Source organism: Telmatherina bonti (genome assembly GCF_933228915.1).
Source record: "Telmatherina bonti genome assembly, chromosome: 7".
Lineage (NCBI taxonomy): Eukaryota > Metazoa > Chordata > Actinopteri > Atheriniformes > Telmatherinidae > Telmatherina > Telmatherina bonti.
This window is the reverse complement of record NC_136625.1, coordinates 37,713,662-37,732,216: the sequence shown is the minus strand read 5'-3', so window position 1 is coordinate 37,732,216 and position 18,555 is coordinate 37,713,662. Positions and strand designations below refer to the sequence as shown.

At 48.5% G+C, this 18,555-nt stretch overlaps 1 protein-coding gene across 1 annotated transcript; it reads left to right on the top strand.

Annotated features, from left to right (window-relative positions):
- The first annotated feature begins 4,514 nt into the window (after positions 1-4,514).
- cnn2 (calponin 2) lies at positions 4,515-18,394 on the top strand. The gene is made up of 7 exons (XM_079243345.1): positions 4,515-4,695; positions 6,833-6,954; positions 7,030-7,096; positions 14,078-14,215; positions 14,286-14,402; positions 16,583-16,729; positions 16,880-18,394. Exons 1-7 carry the CDS (start codon positions 4,636-4,638, stop codon positions 17,183-17,185), a joined length of 957 nt encoding a protein of 318 aa, XP_079099471.1. The 5' UTR covers positions 4,515-4,635; the 3' UTR covers positions 17,186-18,394.
- The last annotated feature ends 161 nt before the right edge of the window (positions 18,395-18,555 follow it).

Genomic DNA, 18,555 nt, shown 5'->3' with positions numbered 1-18,555 from the left:
CAGAGCGGAGCCGACCCTCATGCGGGAGCGGAGCTGACCCTCATGCGGGAGCGGAGCCGACCCTCATGCGGAGCGGAGCCGACCCCCATGCGGAGCGGAGCCGACCCCCATGCGGAGCGGAGCCGACCCCCATGCGGAGCGGAGCCGACCCCCATGCGGAGCGGAGCCGACCCTCATGCGGGAGCCGACCCTCATGCAGAGCGGAGCCGACCCCCATGCGGAGCGGAGCCGACCCCCATGCGGAGCGGAGCCGACCCCCATGCGGGAGCGGAGCCGACCCCCATGCGGAGCGGAGCCGACCCCCATGCGGAGCGGAGCCGACCCCCTTGCCGAGCGGAGCCGACCCCCTTGCCGAGCGGAGCCGACCCCCATGCGGAGCCTCATGAGGAGGCGACTCTCAGTGGTTTTGGTTGCTGACGTTCCAGATTCCAGACTCGGGCAGTCTGAAGCTGAGAGCCGAAACGTTCAGAACTTCTGTTCCCTTTAACCTGGTTTGCCTCGTGGAGTTCTGCGGCCTTACCTGCAGCGGTGTTGAATGTAGAGCGGTGTGACCGCCGACAGGCTGACGGTCAGGAAGAATATATAGCAGACGGAGAGGAAGCCATGAGGGTCTGAGCAGCTGATGCGTAAATTTGATTTCTGTTCATATGCAACGCCATCGTTTCTGTCTGACCTGAATCCAGATGGCAGCCTTCATCCCTCCGTTTGTTGCTACCGATGTGCCTTGCTCCACGGCCGCAGTGGACGTGGTGTCGTGTCGACCGGGCCAGCAAGGAGCTGCTTGGTAAACGCACTGTTTCATGTTGGCGAAGCTGGCAATAAAGGACACAACGCTGCCGCTGGTTAAAAATCTCTTCCTGCAGTTCAGACTGGGGGGCGGGCAGGTGGGGGGCGGGGCATCTTTATTTGTTCAGTGTTTAACATCTCAATTGTTTGAAAAATAAAATGTCTGAATCTTCAGTTTGGTGGATTTCACAGTGTTTTAGGTCGACGTGTGTGTGTGTGTTTGTGTGTGTGTGTGTGAAGCAGCAGTGTGCGGTCTGATTAGGGGGCGTGGGGTTTATCAGTGTGTCATAGTTTTAACTTTAAAACTTATCAATCTTCTCATTAGCATCAGCAGATGCTCACCGTCCTCTTCATCACCTCCACCTGCTCGGTATCCAACCAGCCAATCACACGTCGGCATGTAGACACGCTGGAGTTCAAACTGGGCATCAGAACGAGGAGGAACTGGGATTTCAGGCTGCTGGTCTGAGTGTTTACTGGGATTTTCCCACACTAACATCTCCAGTGTTTCCAGAGAAGGTCTTCTGGGGTTCTGGTCCCAGTTCAGACCCCTTATTCCCAGCATGGCCCGGTTTAACCAGCACAGCCTACCTGAGTGTTGCTGCTGACCATGTCCATCCCAGACCTGCAGCCGCTGTGTCATCGCGTCACGGCGTCGGTCCTGAAGACGTCGACGTGACTTCATCCCATCATGACTCAGTCAGCTGACGCTCCCCCCCCCCCCCCGGGCCTGTCTACTCTGACTCAGTGCTGTACACACCTGGATGACGTCATCCCATTCAGTAAAACAGCTGCTTTCGCAGCAGAGTCGCTGACGTCATCAGCCTCCTGCTTTCCAGGGTTTTTACTTCAACTTTTTTTTTTTTTTTTTCTTTGAGCCAAAAGGTTTAATGATTTAATCTGTTTCAGAAAAACTACCAGATAAATGAAAACAAGCAGGCATGGACCCTCTGACCCCGGAACTCCCCCATCCCCAGATGTGTTGGCATTCCAGATAAATCTGGACATAATGGTGAACTCCTCACAACGACATGACATCACCGCAGTAGCTCGCGCTGCTCCAGGACTATAATAACTTTTTTAGGTTGAGTAAGAAAAGTGCGACAGTTTGTCTGGAATGCGGGGTGTTTCACGCCCACCCCGCAGGAATCTGGGAAGTTTCCTTCCATATAAGGACTTTTTGATATAAATCGCGAGCAGAGGAAGAGTAGCAGGAGGAAGAGGAGGAGGAGTATGTGGTCGATTGACATGGTGTCAACCAAAGAGTACCTGGAGGAGCAAGAGGATCATCTCCACCTCTTCCAACGTATTCACAGAACCGAAAAAGAAAAGTTCAGGATTTTTTTAGTTTTATGAGACCACTTTAAGATGTTTCTGTTTTAGTTTTATAAATGTAAAAATATTCCAACCCAGCTTTGGCAAAAAACAAAACAAAAAACGGATTTCTCTGACTTGTATAGTAAGGTATTTATACAGCACTTGTGTCATAACAAGAAAACAACAAATAAAACAGAAAAATATTAAAAGCGGAATAAATTCAACTAAATACATTTACAAAAAGTCAAATGAATAAAAATGGAAATGTTTCGGCTGATTTTAACAGAGCAGAAAGATTCAATGTGAGTTCCAGCGATACAAGCTTCATCGGTACACTTCTAGTACCGACTCGTCCTCTTCATCGGGACACTTCTAGTACCGACTCGTCCTCTTCATCGGGACCCTTCTAGTACCGACTCGTCCTCTTCATCGGGACCCTTCTAGTACCGACTCGTCCTCTTCATCGGGACACTTCTAGTACCGACTCGTCCTCTTCATCGGGACACTTCTAGTACCGACTCGTCCTCTTCATCGGGACCCTTCTAGTACCGACTCGTCCTCTTCATCGGGACCCTTCTAGTACCGACTCGTCCTCTTCATCGGGACCCTTCTAGTACCGACTCGTCCTCTTCATCGGGACACTTCTAGTACCGACTCGTCCTCTTCATCGGGACCCTTCTAGTACCGACTCGTCCTCTTCATCGGGACCCTTCTAGTACCGACTCGTCCTCTTCATCGGGACCCTTCTAGTACCGACTCGTCCTCTTCATCGGGACACTTCTAGTACCGACTCGTCCTCTTCATCGGGACCCTTCTAGTACCGACTCGTCCTCTTCATCGGGACACTTCTAGTACCGACTCGTCCTCTTCATCGGGACCCTTCTAGTACCGACTCGTCCTCTTCATCGGGACACTTCTAGTACCGACTCGTCCTCTTCATCGGGACACTTCTAGTACCGACTCGTCCTCTTCATCGGGACACTTCTAGTACCGACTCGTCCTCTTCATCGGGACCCTTCTGGTACCGACTCGTCCTCTTCATCGGGACCCTTCTGGTACCGACTCGTCCTCTTCATCGGGACCCTTCTGGTACCGACTCGTCCTCTTCATCGGGACACTTCTGGTACCGACTCGTCCTCTTCATCGGGACACTTCTGGTACCGACTCGTCCTCTTCATCGGGACACTTCTGGTACCGACTCGTCCTCTTCATCGGGACACTTCTGGTACCGACTCGTCCTCTTCATCGGGACCCTTCTAGTACCGACTCGTCCTCTTCATCGGGACACTTCTGGTACCGACTCGTCCTCTTCATCGGGACCCTTCTGGTACCGACTCGTCCTCTTCATCGGGACCCTTCTGGTACCGACTCGTCCTCTTCATCGGGACACTTCTGGTACCGACTCGTCCTCTTCATCGGGACCCTTCTAGTACCGACTTGTCCTCTTCATCGGGACCCTTCTAGTACCGACTTGTCCTCTTCATCGGAACCATGAATCTTCCTCATTCTGATGCTCAGTTTAAACTTCAGAAGTCATCACTCTTCAAAACAAAACAAACTATAGCGTCTGTTGTTTCAGGATCTGTATATAAATACAACATCTCTTCATATCTGATGGGACTCCAAATCTCTCACACAAATATTCATTAACTGCTTACAGGAGCTAAATTCAGGGTCGGCCTGAGTCTTTATGGAGGCGGAAGCAGAATTTAAAGGGTCTAAATTCACACATTTTAATGCTCAGTGTGATGTATGTGCGTGGCAAGTTGGGTGTGTTTGGAAACCTGAAGAAACACCAGCCTCAACAAGCAACCAGTTTATTTCCTTTTCCTTTTAAAATGTGGAACATTTTCCCACTTCAGACCACTACTGACTTGTCTTTGACTTTCTACGACCCTCCATTGTACAAAAACAGCATGAAACTGTGTTTTTGAGCGTACTAACCATCTTTATTGAAATTATTTCATTTTTGTATTTTTCTTAAATATTGTTCTATTTATTTATTTATTGTCACAAGAAGCTGCTTAGTTTATGCCTCAAACTGAATTAGTGCTTCTTGTCTCATTCATTGTAAATAAGTAATTCTTCATTTTACCTCATTTAAATGTTAAAAGTGATTATATTTGTAGTTCAGTTTTACAACCTTTAAAGACATAAATGTGATCGTCAGCCTTGCTGATTAGCGTAATGAAGTTCACAGAGCTACTGACTGAGGTTTTGCATATTCATAAGGCTTTTGCATTCTTTTCCGCCCTGGTTTCCCTCCTATAAGACGCATCCTCCGCGCTCTGGCGGCCATTGCATCGGCGAACCAGCAGCCCGACGCAGGGAACCATCTCGACCGGCGTCGCTACTCTTTGGCTGGGACCGTGGGAGCGTTTTAATTGGCCGCCGTCAGACAGAGAGGAAGTATTCACTTCTCTCCGAGGTCTCATTGGAAGAGAAAGTTCAGGATAATTACGCGGAGATTTCTATTCAACAAGTCTTTGCGTCGCTTTTATTCCAAACAGACAAAAATTCCCGAAAGTTTTAATGATGGCGTCTTTCAACAAAGGTCCAGCTTATGGCTTGTCAGCGGAAGTAAAAAACAAGGTAGGACTTGACATCTTCACACCAAGCAAAGAAAACTTTTTTTTTCATGCCTTTTATCTCCATTTATATAGTTTTTTTTCGTATCCGTTTCACCTGGCCTCCATTTTGACGCGCGTGCCAAGGTGAAACAGAGGAGCTTGATGCAAAGACAAAGACCGAAAAGTTTTTTTTGTTTGTTTTTTTTCCCCCCTATTGAATTAATGTTTTTACTTTTCTAAAATAATTTATTGTGGTAAAAATGTTGAGTAAAATGTGATTTTACGCGGTGACGTTGCATTTGAGGGTTTTCTTGGTGCACGAGACTCAGGTTAGTCCTCATGGGCGTCGCCCCTCTTGGCAGGAAAGTGTCGCTGTGGCAGAAAAAGCTCCAGTTGCCCCGTTTCCAGCCAGCTGCTGCCCCGCACCCTAAACCCGCACCTAAAGCGGAATGTCGGACTTTCTGCTCCTCCTCGCGCCTGTCTCACTTTTTCAGCTGAAAATCTCCCACTTCCCCTCTGCATGGCTTTAACTTCTCTACTGCAGCCGCTCATTTCTCCTCCAGACCGCAGTAAAATCCCAGCAGAGGCCCCAGTGAAACTGATTTCAGACATCTGGGACTCAGTTTGGGGAGGATGAGGGGGGGTTGGGCCTCTTGAACCAGGGAGAATCCCAGAGGTGGTGCCGGGATCCCTTCTTGACCCTGCAGAGGTGCCAGGATCCCTTCCTGACCCTGCAGAGGTGCCGGGATCCCATCCTGACCCTGCAGAGGTGCCAGGATCCCATCCTGACCCTGCAGAGGTGCCGGGATCCCTTCTTGACCCTGCAGAGGTGCCAGGATCCCATCCTGACCCTGCAGAGGTGCCGGGATCCCTTCTTGACCCTGCAGAGGTGCCAGGATCCCATCCTGACCCTGCAGAGGTGCCAGGATCCCATCCTGACCCTGCAGAGGTGCCGGGATCCCTTCCTGACCCTGCAGAGGTGCCGGGATCCCATCCTGACCCTGCAGAGGTGCCAGGATCCCATCCTGACCCTGCAGAGGTGCCAGGATCCCATCCTGACCCTGCAGAGGTGCCGGGATCCCTTCCTGACCCTGCAGAGGTGCCAGGATCCCATCCTGACCCTGCAGAGGTGCCAGGATCCCATCCTGACCCCGGTGCCCCCCCAACCTGCAGAGAAAAGTCGCCTTCGTTCAACGTTTCCTAATTTCACTTTCCATGACTGAAGTTTCCTCAGACTTTAAACTATTAAACATGATTTAGTTCCATCCCGCTCCACGTTGTCTGGATCTGCTGGTGGATGGGTGGGAAGGGGTCGGGGATGCAGGAAAAAGTCCTGCACATTTCCTTCTGGGCTGCTTCGGGGAGACTCGGCGGTATTTCCTGCTTCCATCCTCATGCTCTGGTTTTCAATGTGTGAAGGTGTGATCCGGACCGGCTGCTGGTCTGGGTCGCCAGTCCGGCGGCGGGGTCTGGGTCGCCAGTCCGGCGGCGGGGTCTGAGTTCCTTCAGCAGCCGGATTGTTTGTCATTAAAATAACCAGCTTTTCTGTTTGAGATGCTGAATGAAGCAGATTTAATTAGAAGGCAGAGATTCCTTGAGTACAAGCAGCTGTGAGCTGCTCTCAGCCTGCTTCTAAGTATACGCCTGGCTTGGCTCGGCTCGGCTCGGTTTGGCCTGAGAGCCTGCATGCGGCTCAGCAACACATAACCAAGGAGAAGTGGTGTTTGTGCTCCACCTCTGCTGTTGCACGACGACACGCCTGCTGTTTACATGACCACAATGCTTCACTGTCACGCCGGCGTCCTTGACTCGGGTCGTCTGAAGGAGAGCGGAGACGTTGAAGCCCCTTTCACACCGCCAGCGTGTTTCCTGTGTCTGTGGAGAGACTTTAACAATTTATAAAACAGGAAATGGGTTTATGTGTGTGTGGTGGCGTCCGTGTCACCTTTCCTTTTTATTTACGAGGACCACGCGAGACAAAAGGCCCTCTGTCGGCAGAGGAACCTGGCCTGCACGACTAAATGAACGTTTCTCTGTAGTTGGGGGTGTTGCAGCGAGCGCTGGACAGAGCTTTCCTTCACCGCTGCTAACAGAGTGCTTTCACTCCAGCCAGTCCCTGCTGCAACACATGTGACCTCTGACCTGTTCTTTCCAACCAGATTGCACAAAAGTACGACCCTCAGAAGGAAGAGGAGCTGCGGATCTGGATCGAGGATATCACCGGCACCGCCATCGGCCCAGACTTCCAGAAAGGCCTGAAGAATGGAGTGATTTTGTGCGAGTAAGTCGAGGAAGCAGCGAGCGTCGCCAAGCGTTTCTGACGCACCTCTCAATATTCTGCCTCTTGTTTCCACAGACTCATCAACAAACTCCAGCCGGGATCTGTGAAGAAGATCAACAAGTCTGCACTGAACTGGCACCAGGTGAGCCGAGGACGAGTCCTCTTTTAGCTGCTGGGGGGCGTGGCCTAATGATACCTGCAGTCAGAGTTCTGCAACAGGATGGTGACGTTATGATGCGTCATGCTGCGTTATGATGCATCAAGATGCGTCATGCTGCATTATGATGCGTCAAGATGCGTCATGCTGCATTATGATGCGTCATGCTGCGTTATGATGCGTCATGCTGCGTCATGCTGCATTATGATGCGTCATGCTGCGTTATGATGCGTCATGCTGCGTTATGATGCGTCATGCTGCATTATGATGCGTCATGATGCGTCATGCTGCATTATGATGCGTCATGCTGCGTTATGATGCGTCATGCTGCATTATGATGCGTCATGCTGCGTTATGATGCGTTATGCTGCATTATGATGCGTCATGCTGCATTGTGATGCGTCATGCTGCATTGTGATGCGTCATGCTGCATTATGATGCGTCATGCTGCGTTATGATGCGTCATGCTGCATTGTGATGCGTCATGCTGCATTGTGATGCGTCATGCTGCATTGTGATGCGTCATGCTGCATCAAGATGCGTCATGCTGCATCAAGATGCGTCATGCTGCATCAAGATGCGTCATGCTGCATCAAGATGCGTCATGCTGCATTATGATGCGTCAAGATGCGTCATGCTGCATTATGATGCGTCAAGATGCGTCATGCTGCATTATGATGCGTCAAGATGCGTCATGCTGCATTATGATGCGTCAAGATGCGTCATGCTGCATTATGATGCGTCATGCTGCATTATGATGCATCAAGAAGCGTCATGCTGCATTATGATGCGTCATGCTGCGTTATGCTGCATTATGATGCGTCATGCTGCGTTATGCTGCGTCATGCTGCGTCATGCTGCGTTATGCTGCGTCATGCTGCGTCGTGATGCGTCATGCTGCGTTATGATGCGTCATGATGCATCAAGATGCGTCATGCTGCATTATGATGCGTCATGCTGCATTATGATGCGTCATGCTGCATTGTGATGCGTTATGATGCATCAAGATGCGTCATGCTGCATTATGATGCGTCAAGATGCGTCATGCTGCATTATGATGCGTCAAGATGCATTATGATGCGTCAAGATGCATTATGATGCGTCAAGATGCGTCATGCTGCATTATGATGCGTCATGCTGCATTATGATGCATCAAGATGCGTCATGCTGCATTATGATGCGTCATGCTGCGTTATGCTGCGTCATGCTGCATTATGATGCGTCATGCTGCGTCGTGATGCGTCATGCTGCGTCATGATGCGTCAAGATGCGTCATGCTGCGTCGTGATGCGTCATGCTGCGTTATGATGCGTCATGATGCATCAAGATGCGTCATGCTGCATTATGATGCATCAAGATGCGTCATGCTGCGTTATGCTGCATTATGATGCGTCATGCTGCGTTATGCTGCGTCATGCTGCATTATGATGCGTCATGCTGCGTCGTGATGCGTCATGCTGCGTTATGATGCGTCATGATGCATCAAGATGCGTCATGATGCATCAAGATGCGTCATGCTGCATTATGATGCATCAAGATGCGTCATGCTGCATTATGATGCATCAAGATGCGTCATGCTGCATTATGATGCGTCATGCTGCGTTATGCTGCGTCATGCTGCGTTATGCTGCGTCATGCTGCATTATGATGCGTCATGCTGCGTCGTGATGCGTCATGATGCGTCATGCTGCGTTATGATGCGTCATGATGCATCAAGATGCGTCATGATGCATCAAGATGCGTCATGCTGCATTATGATGCGTCATGCTGCATTATGATGCGTCATGCTGCATTATGATGCGTCATGCTGCATCAAGATGCGTCATGCTGCATTATGATGCGTCAAGATGCGTCATGCTGCATTATGATGCGTCATGCTGCATTATGATGCGTCATGCTGCGTTATGCTGCGTCATGCTGCATTATGCTGCGTCATGCTGCATTGTGATGCGTCATGCTGCGTCGTGATGCGTCATGCTGCGTCATGATGCGTCAAGATGCGTCATGCTGCATTATGATGCGTCATGCTGCATTATGATGCGTCATGCTGCATTATGATGCGTCATGCTGCATTATGATGCATCAAGATGCGTCATGCTGCATTATTATGCGTCATGCTGCGTTATGCTGCATTATGATGCGTCATGCTGCGTTATGCTGCGTCATGCTGCATTATGATGCGTCGTGATGCGTCATGCTGCGTTATGATGCGTCATGCTGCGTTATGATGCGTCATGATGCATCAAGATGCGTTATGATGCGTCATGATGCATCAAGATGCGTCATGCTGCATTATGATGCATCAAGATGCGTCATGCTGCATTATGATGCGTCATGCTGCATTATGATGCGTCATGCTGCATTATGATGCGTCATGCTGCATTGTGATGCGTTATGATGCATCAAGATGCGTCATGCTGCATTATGATGCGTCAAGATGCGTCATGCTGCATTATGATGCATTATGATGCGTCATGCTGCATTATGATGCGTCATGCTGCATTATGATGCATCAAGATGCATTATGATGCATCAAGATGCGTCATGCTGCATTATGATGCGTCATGCTGCGTTATGCTGCATTATGATGCGTCATGCTGCGTCGTGATGCGTCATGCTGCGTCATGATGCGTCAAGATGCGTCATGCTGCATTATGATGCGTCATGCTGCGTCGTGATGCGTCATGCTGCGTCGTGATGCGTCATGCTGCGTTATGATGCGTCATGATGCATCAAGATGCGTCATGCTGCATTATGATGCGTCATGCTGCGTTATGCTGCATTATGATGCGTCATGCTGCGTTATGCTGCGTCATGCTGCATTATGATGCGTCATGCTGCGTCGTGATGCGTCATGATGCGTTATGATGCGTCATGATGCATCAAGATGCGTCATGCTGCATTATGATGCGTCATGCTGCATTATGATGCGTCATGCTGCATTATGATGCGTCATGCTGCATTATGATGCGTCATGCTGCATTGTGATGCGTTATGATGCATCAAGATGCGTCATGCTGCATTATGATGCGTCAAGATGCGTCATGCTGCATTATGATGCGTCATGCTGCATTATGATGCGTCATGCTGCGTTATGCTGCGTCATGCTGCATTATGCTGCGTCATGCTGCATTGTGATGCGTCATGCTGCGTCGTGATGCGTCATGCTGCGTCATGATGCGTCAAGATGCGTCATGCTGCATTATGATGCGTCATGCTGCATTATGATGCGTCATGCTGCATTATGATGCGTCATGCTGCATTATGATGCGTCATGCTGCATTATGATGCGTCATGCTGCATTATGATGCATCAAGATGCGTCATGCTGCATTATGATGCGTCATGCTGCATTATGATGCGTTATGATGCGTCATGCTGCATTGTGATGCGTCATGCTGCATTATGATGCGTCATGCTGCATTATGATGCGTCATGCTGCATTATGATGCGTCATGCTGCGTTATGATGCGTCATGCTGCGTTATGATGCGTCATGCTGCGTTATGATGCGTCATGCTGCGTTATGCTGCGTCATGCTGCGTTGTGATGCGTCATGCTGCGTTGTGATGCGTCATGCTGCGTCATGCTGCGTCGTGATGCGTCATGCTGCATTATGATGCGTCAAGATGCGTCATGCTGCATTATGATGCGTCATGCTGCATTATGATGCGTCATGCTGCATTATGATGCGTTATGATGCGTCATGCTGCATTGTGATGCGTCATGCTGCATTGTGATGCGTCATGCTGCATTATGATGCGTCATGCTGCATTATGATGCGTCATGCTGCATTATGATGCGTCATGCTGCATTATGATGCGTCAAGATGCGTCATGCTGCATTATGATGCGTCATGCTGCATTATGATGCGTCATGCTGCATTATGATGCATCAAGATGCGTCATGCTGCATTATGATGCGTCAAGATGCGTCATGCTGCATTATGATGCGTCAAGATGCGTCATGCTGCATTATGATGCGTCATGCTGCATTATGATGCGTCAAGATGCGTCATGCTGCATTATGATGCGTCATGCTGCATTATGATGCGTCATGCTGCATTATGATGCGTCATGCTGCATTATGATGCGTCATGCTGCATTATGATGCATCAAGATGCGTCATGCTGCATTGTGATGCGTCATGCTGCATTATGATGCGTCATGCTGCATTATGATGCGTCATGCTGCATTGTGATGCGTCATGCTGCATTGTGATGCGTCATGCTGCATTATGATGCGTTATGATACGTCATGCTGCATTGTGATGCGTCATGCTGCATTGTGATGCGTCATGCTGCATTATGATGCGTTATGATACGTCATGCTGCATTGTGATGCGTCATGCTGCATTGTGATGCGTCATGCTGCATTGTGATGCGTCATGCTGCATTGTGATGCGTCATGCTGCGTTATGATGCGTCATGCTGCGTTATGATGCGTCATGCTGCGTTATGATGCGTCATGCTGCGTTGTGATGCGTCATGCTGCGTTGTGATGCGTCATGCTGCGTTGTGATGCGTCATGCTGCGTCGTGCTGCGTCATGCTGCGTCGTGCTGCGTCGTGCTGCGTCATGCTGCGTCATGATGCGTCATGCTGCGTTATGATGCGTCATGCTGCGTCGTGCTGCGTCGTGCTGCGTCATGCTGCGTCATGCTGCGTCGTGCTGCGTCATGCTGCGTTATGATGCATCAAGATGCATCAAGATGCGTCATGTTGCATTCAAATTCACTTTATTTATCCGTTAGGAACTTCATTTGCGGGTAGAGCACAACCATGACAAATAAAATAGACATGTCCACACACACAACTCAACATGTCAGTTAATTAATAAGTTAAAAACAACAATTGACACCAATATGCCATACACAGTCATAAATAGAACTGTCTGCCATAGCCATCAACCATTTAACAGACGGATAGAGGTGGGAAGGAAGGTGGAAGTGGCCCTCTCTGTTCTCAGAGGGAGAGACCTGTACCTGCGCCCTGAAGGTAACAGGGTGTAGTGAGAGTGCAGGGTGTGCGAGGGGTCAGTGGAGATCTGGAGATCTGCTGCATTATGATGCGTCATGCTGCATTATGATGCGTCATGCTGCATTATGATGCATCAAGATGTGTCATGCTGCATTATGATGCAACAAGATGCGTCATGCTATATTATGATGCGTCATGCTGCATTATGATGCATCAAGATGCGTCATGCTGCATTATGATGCATCAAGATGCGTCATGCTGCAATATGATGCGTCAAGATGTGTCGTGCTGCATCAAGATGCGTTATGATGCGTCATGCTGCATTATGATGCGTCATGCTGCATTAAGATGCGTCATGCTGCGTTATGATGCGTCCAGATGCGTCGTGCTGCGTTATGATGCGTCCAGATGCGTCGTGCTGCATTATGATGCGTCCAGATGCGTCGTGCTGCATTATGATGCGTCAAGATGCGTCGTGCTGCATTATGATGCATCAAGATGCGTCGTGCTGCATTATGATGCATCAAGATGCGTCATGCTGCATTAAGATGCGTCATGCTGCGTTAAGATGCGTTATGATGCGTCCAGATGCGTCGTGCTGCGTTATGATGCGTCCAGATGCGTCGTGCTGCGTTATGATGCGTCAAGATGCGTCGTGCTGCGTCATGATGCATCCAGATGCGTCGTGCTGCGTCATGATGCATCCAGATGCGTCGTGCTGCGTCATGATGCATCCAGATGCGTCGTGCTGCATCATGATGCATCAAGATGCGCCGTGCTGCATCAAGATGCGTCGTGCTGCAATATGATGCGTCAAGATGCGTCGTGCTGCATCAAGATGCGTCATGCTGCGTTATGATGCGTCATGCTGCGTTATGATGCGTCATGCTGCGTTATGATGCGTCATGCTGCGTTATGATGCGTCATGCTGCGTTATGATGCGTCATGCTGCATTATGATGCGTCATGCTGCGTTATGATGCGTCATGCTGCATTATGATGCGTCATGCTGCGTCAAGATGCGCCATGCTGCATTATGATGCGTCAAGATGCGCCATGCTGCATTATGATGCAACAAGATGCGTCATGCTGCATTGTGATGCGTCATGCTGCATTGTGATGCAACAAGATGCGTCATGCTGCATTGTGATGCGTCAAGATGCGTCATGCTGCATTGTGATGCGTCATGCTGCGTTATGATGCGTCATGCTGCGTTATGATGCGTCATGCTGCATTGTGATGCGTCATGCTGCGTTATGATGCATCCAGATGCGTCATGCTGCGTCAAGATGCGTCATGCTGCATTATGATGCGTCATGCTGCATTATGATGCGTCATGCTGCATTATGATGCGTCATGCTGCGTTATGATGCGTCATGCTGCATTGTGATGCGTCATGCTGCGTCAAGATGCGTCATGCTGCATTGTGATGCGTCATGCTGCATTATGATGCGTCATGCTGCGTTATGATGCGTCATGCTGCATTGTGATGCGTCATGCTGCATTGTGATGCGTCATGCTGCGTCAAGATGCGTCATGCTGCATTGTGATGCGTCATGCTGCGTCAAGATGCGTCATGCTGCATTGTGATGCGTCATGCTGCATTGTGATGCGTCATGCTGCATTGTGATGCGTCATGCTGCGTTATGATGCATCCAGATGCGTCATGATGCGTTATGATGCATCCAGATGCGTCATCCTGCATCCAGATGCGTCATCCTGCATCGTGATGCGTCAAGATGCGTCATGCTGCGTCGTGATGCGTCAAGATGCGTCATGCTGCGTCATGCTGCGTTATGATGCGTCATGCTGCGTTATGATGCGTCATGCTGCGTTATGATGCATCCAGATGCGCCATGCTGCATCCATATGCGGCATGCTGTGTTATGATGCGTTATGATGTCTTACCGCATTTCATCGCTGCTGATGAATCCGCTCCGTGGCAGGAAAATGTCCGTGTGATGTTTGTAAACCAGTTTGTTGTGATTTTAGCTGGAGAACCTGACGAACTTCATCAAAGCCACCACGACGTACGGCCTAAAGCCTCATGACATCTTCGAAGCCAACGACCTGTTTGAGAACGGCAACATGACGCAGGTCCAGACGACGCTGCTTGCTCTCGCCAGCATGGTGAGTCCCCGACGGGCACTCTGGTTGCCGTCTGGCTGCGGCCAAGCTTAACGTGCGGTTTCTCTGCCAGGCCAAGACCAAGGGCTGCCAGTCACGGGTGGACATCGGAGTGAAGTACGCCGACAAGCAGGAGAGGATGTTTGATGAGGAGAAGATGAAGGCTGGACAGTGTGTGATTGGACTGCAGGTAGGAAGCCTTTTATTATTTATTCTAGTGTTCACTTGTTGTGAAATGTTACGTACAGATCTGCAGCTTAATTATCTGACATGTTTAGTAATGAGCAGACCTGCATCTGTCCTCTCTGACCTTACTGGTGACAGATTCACCAGTATGTTCTCCATGGTGCGTCCGGTTTATGGTAAAACGCTGCTCGTTAACGGTCCTGCTGTTGCTGCTGGAAACCAGACGTACAAAGGTTTTATCCCATATTCTGCTTCGGTTTTGTTCATAATTTGGTCTGTTTTTCCAGGAGCTTAGCCATATGTCACTTTACACAGAAAAACGGAACAATACCACCGTAAACCACCGGGGGCAGTGCTGAGTTAAATAACCATAGGAAGAAGACGGCGCAGAAACCATGAAAAGATCGCCTGACAAACACGCAGAAGAAGTCGAGAACATCTTCTTCTGGTGTTTTTAGATGTTTATGAACAACTTTACAGCGGCTCATTACCGCTTCCAACCGTTGTCAGGATGTGAACTCAGAACCCATCACTGCCCCCTAGAGGAGGAACGGACTTAACAACCATGGCAACATGAAAGTATGACCATGGCGGCGTATAACGTTTGTAATGGATGACCACACTGCGTACGTAAGGAAGCAGAAATGGAGTTTCACGGCCTAAATGCAGCAGAAATGGATGGAACTTGGTGAAAAACAATATTTTTACCCCAAATTCCACGGTTGTGGAACAATCCTGCTGAAATGATCTTTATAAGGCGTCGCGGTGAGGCGGATGAGGTGAAACATTCTGAATAAAAGACGCAGGCAGCGACACTTCCTTCGAGGGCTGGGCGATATATCGAATGTACTCGAGATATGGTGGCTAGTCCGCTGTGGGAAATAGAAAATGTCTATATTCGTCATATTCGAGTATCTTGTTGTCACACAGTTGTTTTTAGTTTTCTCCCTTCTCTTCAACTCTCTGCACCGCTTTGCACAGAGAGTTAAAGCAAGCGCACCTAGTTACGTACATAACGTGAGCTACGTGCTACGTCATGAGTGGCAGCTTGTAGCAGCTTTTCTAGCAGAGAACTCCAGTAGCAGCGTGAGTTACAGAAAATGGAGGAAGAATTTGTTCAGAAGAAAAATAGTACAGGATCCTTCATCTGGCGGTGGTTTGGATACCGGAGAGAGGATGTTGACCAAACAACTGTCGTATGCAATGAACAACCAGTACGATTGTTGTTGGCACAACGGTACAACACACCATGCACAAAATGCGACTTTTTTTTAACTTTTGATTTATGCCACAAGAAGAACACCCCTCCCCCCTCCCCCAGAAATGTTGTGAACTTTATCAGGCAGCTAATTTTCATTTTCCTGTTTTTTGAAAATCTGTGCATTTTTATTGTTGCAGCTCAAATATACAAGAAAGAACTTTAGTTTATTTATCATTTTATTTCTTACTGCTGTTATGCACTGCACAAAATGTGCACTTGTATTTATATTTATATTTTCATACATTGCATTTATCACATCATGAAAAGTCACTTTATTTTGTTTTAAAATGACATGTTTCTGCCGCTGCTTTAACTGTTCAATAAATGCGGTTTTGATCAGTTTGCTTCGTTACAATTTCATCCTTTTGGCATAAATGTTTAAAATCAGCATATCTTGATGCAGTATGAACAATTATGTTTTAATGTAGACACAAAATCATCTTACTGATGTGATTGTATGCACCAAAGCATTAATTCAAAGCTAAGGTAAGTATCGAGATATATATCGTGACATGTCATAAAAATATTGGGATATTACTAAAAGGTCATATCGCCCAACCCTACTTCCTGCCATGTTGGATCGGTTAGACTCGGCCGGCTCTACTGTTCAGCCTCCTGACCGAACAAAAGCTTCATGTTAAAGATAAACTGAGATTTTATATCCAGATAGTAAATTTCTAGCAAGGTTTAAAAAAAAACAACAACAAATGTCTCTGTACAAGCGTCGGTGTGGGAGCTGCTCATTGTTCTCGCTGCTGCTTAATCCTGTTATTACTTCTGCTGCCAGGAACAACAGCAGCACAACTGGGTGTGTGTCGGTCGTATTTTCCTGGTTTTACTGGATCAACACGTGATTTCTCTAAACAACCAGCACATTGTTTCAGAATGTCACCGCTTGAGTTCCCTTTTGCTTCTGTCTGCAGATGGGGACCAATAAGTGTGCCAGTCAGGCAGGTATGAACGCTTACGGCACCAGAAGGCATCTATACGACCCCAAAGTTCAAATCCAGCCTCCCATGGACAACACAACCATCAGTCTGCAGATGGGGACCAACAAGGGAGCGAGTCAGGTACTGGAGGGAAAATTCCCAGTAAATCTGTTGTTTTGGGACTGCAGTGGAAAGAAGCTGCAGGGTCCATCGTTCCCATCGTTCCCAGTGCTTCTGCTGTAAACCAGCATCATGTTTCCTTAACGATGTTTGTCGGTCTTTGCCCTGCAGGCGGGGATGACGGCTCCCGGGACGAGGCGGGCCATTTACGACCAGAAGCTGGGCACGGACAAGTGCGACAACAGCACCATGTCTCTGCAGATGGGCTACAGCCAGGGAGCCAATCAGAGCGGCCAGAACTTTGGGCTGGGACGGCAGATCTACGACGCCAAGTACTGTCCGAAAGCCGGAGAGGTCCCAGAGGACCAGAACGGGGCGGGCAGCGGCCGCGACTACATTCCCGATTACCAGGATGAGGGTTACCAAGGTTACCAGGAGGAGGAGCAGGTGTACCGGGAGGACGGGACAGATTACTGAGCGGTGGGGGTGAGGCGTTAGGAAGCCTGAAGGCAGGAAGGAGGTTTGTTTTTATATCCATAGGATGATGCAGCTCCGCTTTTTAGGGCATATCCCTTTTAGTGTTGTATGAAACGGCGTCCTGAGCGAGCAGAAGCGTTGGAAAACATATCAAACTGCTTTTCTTCTTCTCATCTTTCTATTTAAAGTGACCACAGAAGCCAGATGTTTGGCTCTGCTAGCTGTCAATCACAGACTGGCTTTTTTTTTTTCTTTTTTTCTTTTAGAATATATGTGCCAAAGCCCCGCCTTTGCTCCACCCATTCACTTTTCCACGCCCCCTTTATGACCTGGCTCCGCCCTTCCTTAGCATTTCCCCACCCTTTAGTTTCCTCCGCCCTTTATCTGCTTTTTGCCCCGCCCTTTCTCTGCTTATGCCCCGCCTTTTCTCTGCTTATGCCCCGCCCTTTCTCCACCTTGTCATCACTCTTTCAGTCTTCTCTTCCCCTGCAGGTGTTTGTTGCATGAAGGGAAATCGAAGCCCAGGCAGTTTTTTTCCCCTCCTCCTTTTTACATGTTGCTTTAACATCACTGTGTTTCTGTCGTCTGTGTGTGTGTGTGTGTGTGTGTGTGTGTGTGTGTGTGTGTGTGTGTGTGTGTGTGTGTGTGTGTGTGTGTGTGTGTGATGAACGGCGTCTTCATTCCCTCAGTATTTCTCGTGGACGTGTCGTTTTTCAGGCTGATAAGCGAACAATCTGGATTTTGTTTGAACAAAACATGTTTTTCCTTAAACTGTCTTTGTGTGTGTGTGTAATAAAGGAAATAGTTGCTTTGTTTGCATAACCAGTCCAACTGGAGGGAGGAGGAGGTGTGTGTTCTTTGGACTGAGGAGGAGGAAGAGTGGATAAAATACTCCTGTTTTCTACATTCCAATGAATTAATACTGGAAATTTCCTCCCGTTTCTCTGCTTGTGGTCTGTGAACAATGTTAAAACGAATCATTCTGAAACGTTGATCTGTGAATCAGTCCTGATGTTCTATTTCATCATGTATGATGTTATTTATGCACATGTTTAGGATCTGAAGGGGGGCTGTTTTGTACACAGAATAGCATTTCATATTGGACTATGCTTTCTTTTTTTTTTATATTATTATTTTCCTTTGGGAATAGTTACACCAACAGGGAAAAATTAAATATGTGAAACGGTTTAATAAAAAATGTACGCATTATGTGTTTACTGTGTCTGCAGTGCTTATTTTAACCGCTAGATGTCCCGTCAACCGGTTCAGTCATTTTCTGGAACATTTCTGGGCGCTGATATTTGCAGGTAATCTGGTCCAAACTGGTGCTAACTGGTCCAAACAGCAAACCACAGCTGAGATTTTCCATG

Bases quoted from the DNA above. Each gene is read 5' to 3' on its own strand.
- cnn2 (XM_079243345.1), top strand. From the start codon at position 4,636: ATGATGGCGTCTTTCAACAAAGGTCCAGCTTATGGCTTGTCAGCGGAA. The intron at 4,696-6,832 runs GTAGGACTTGAC...CTTTCCAACCAG, and splicing joins CAGCGGAAGTAAAAAACAAG to ATTGCACAAAAGTACGACCC. The intron at 14,216-14,285 runs GTGAGTCCCCGA...TTTCTCTGCCAG, and splicing joins TGCTTGCTCTCGCCAGCATG to GCCAAGACCAAGGGCTGCCA.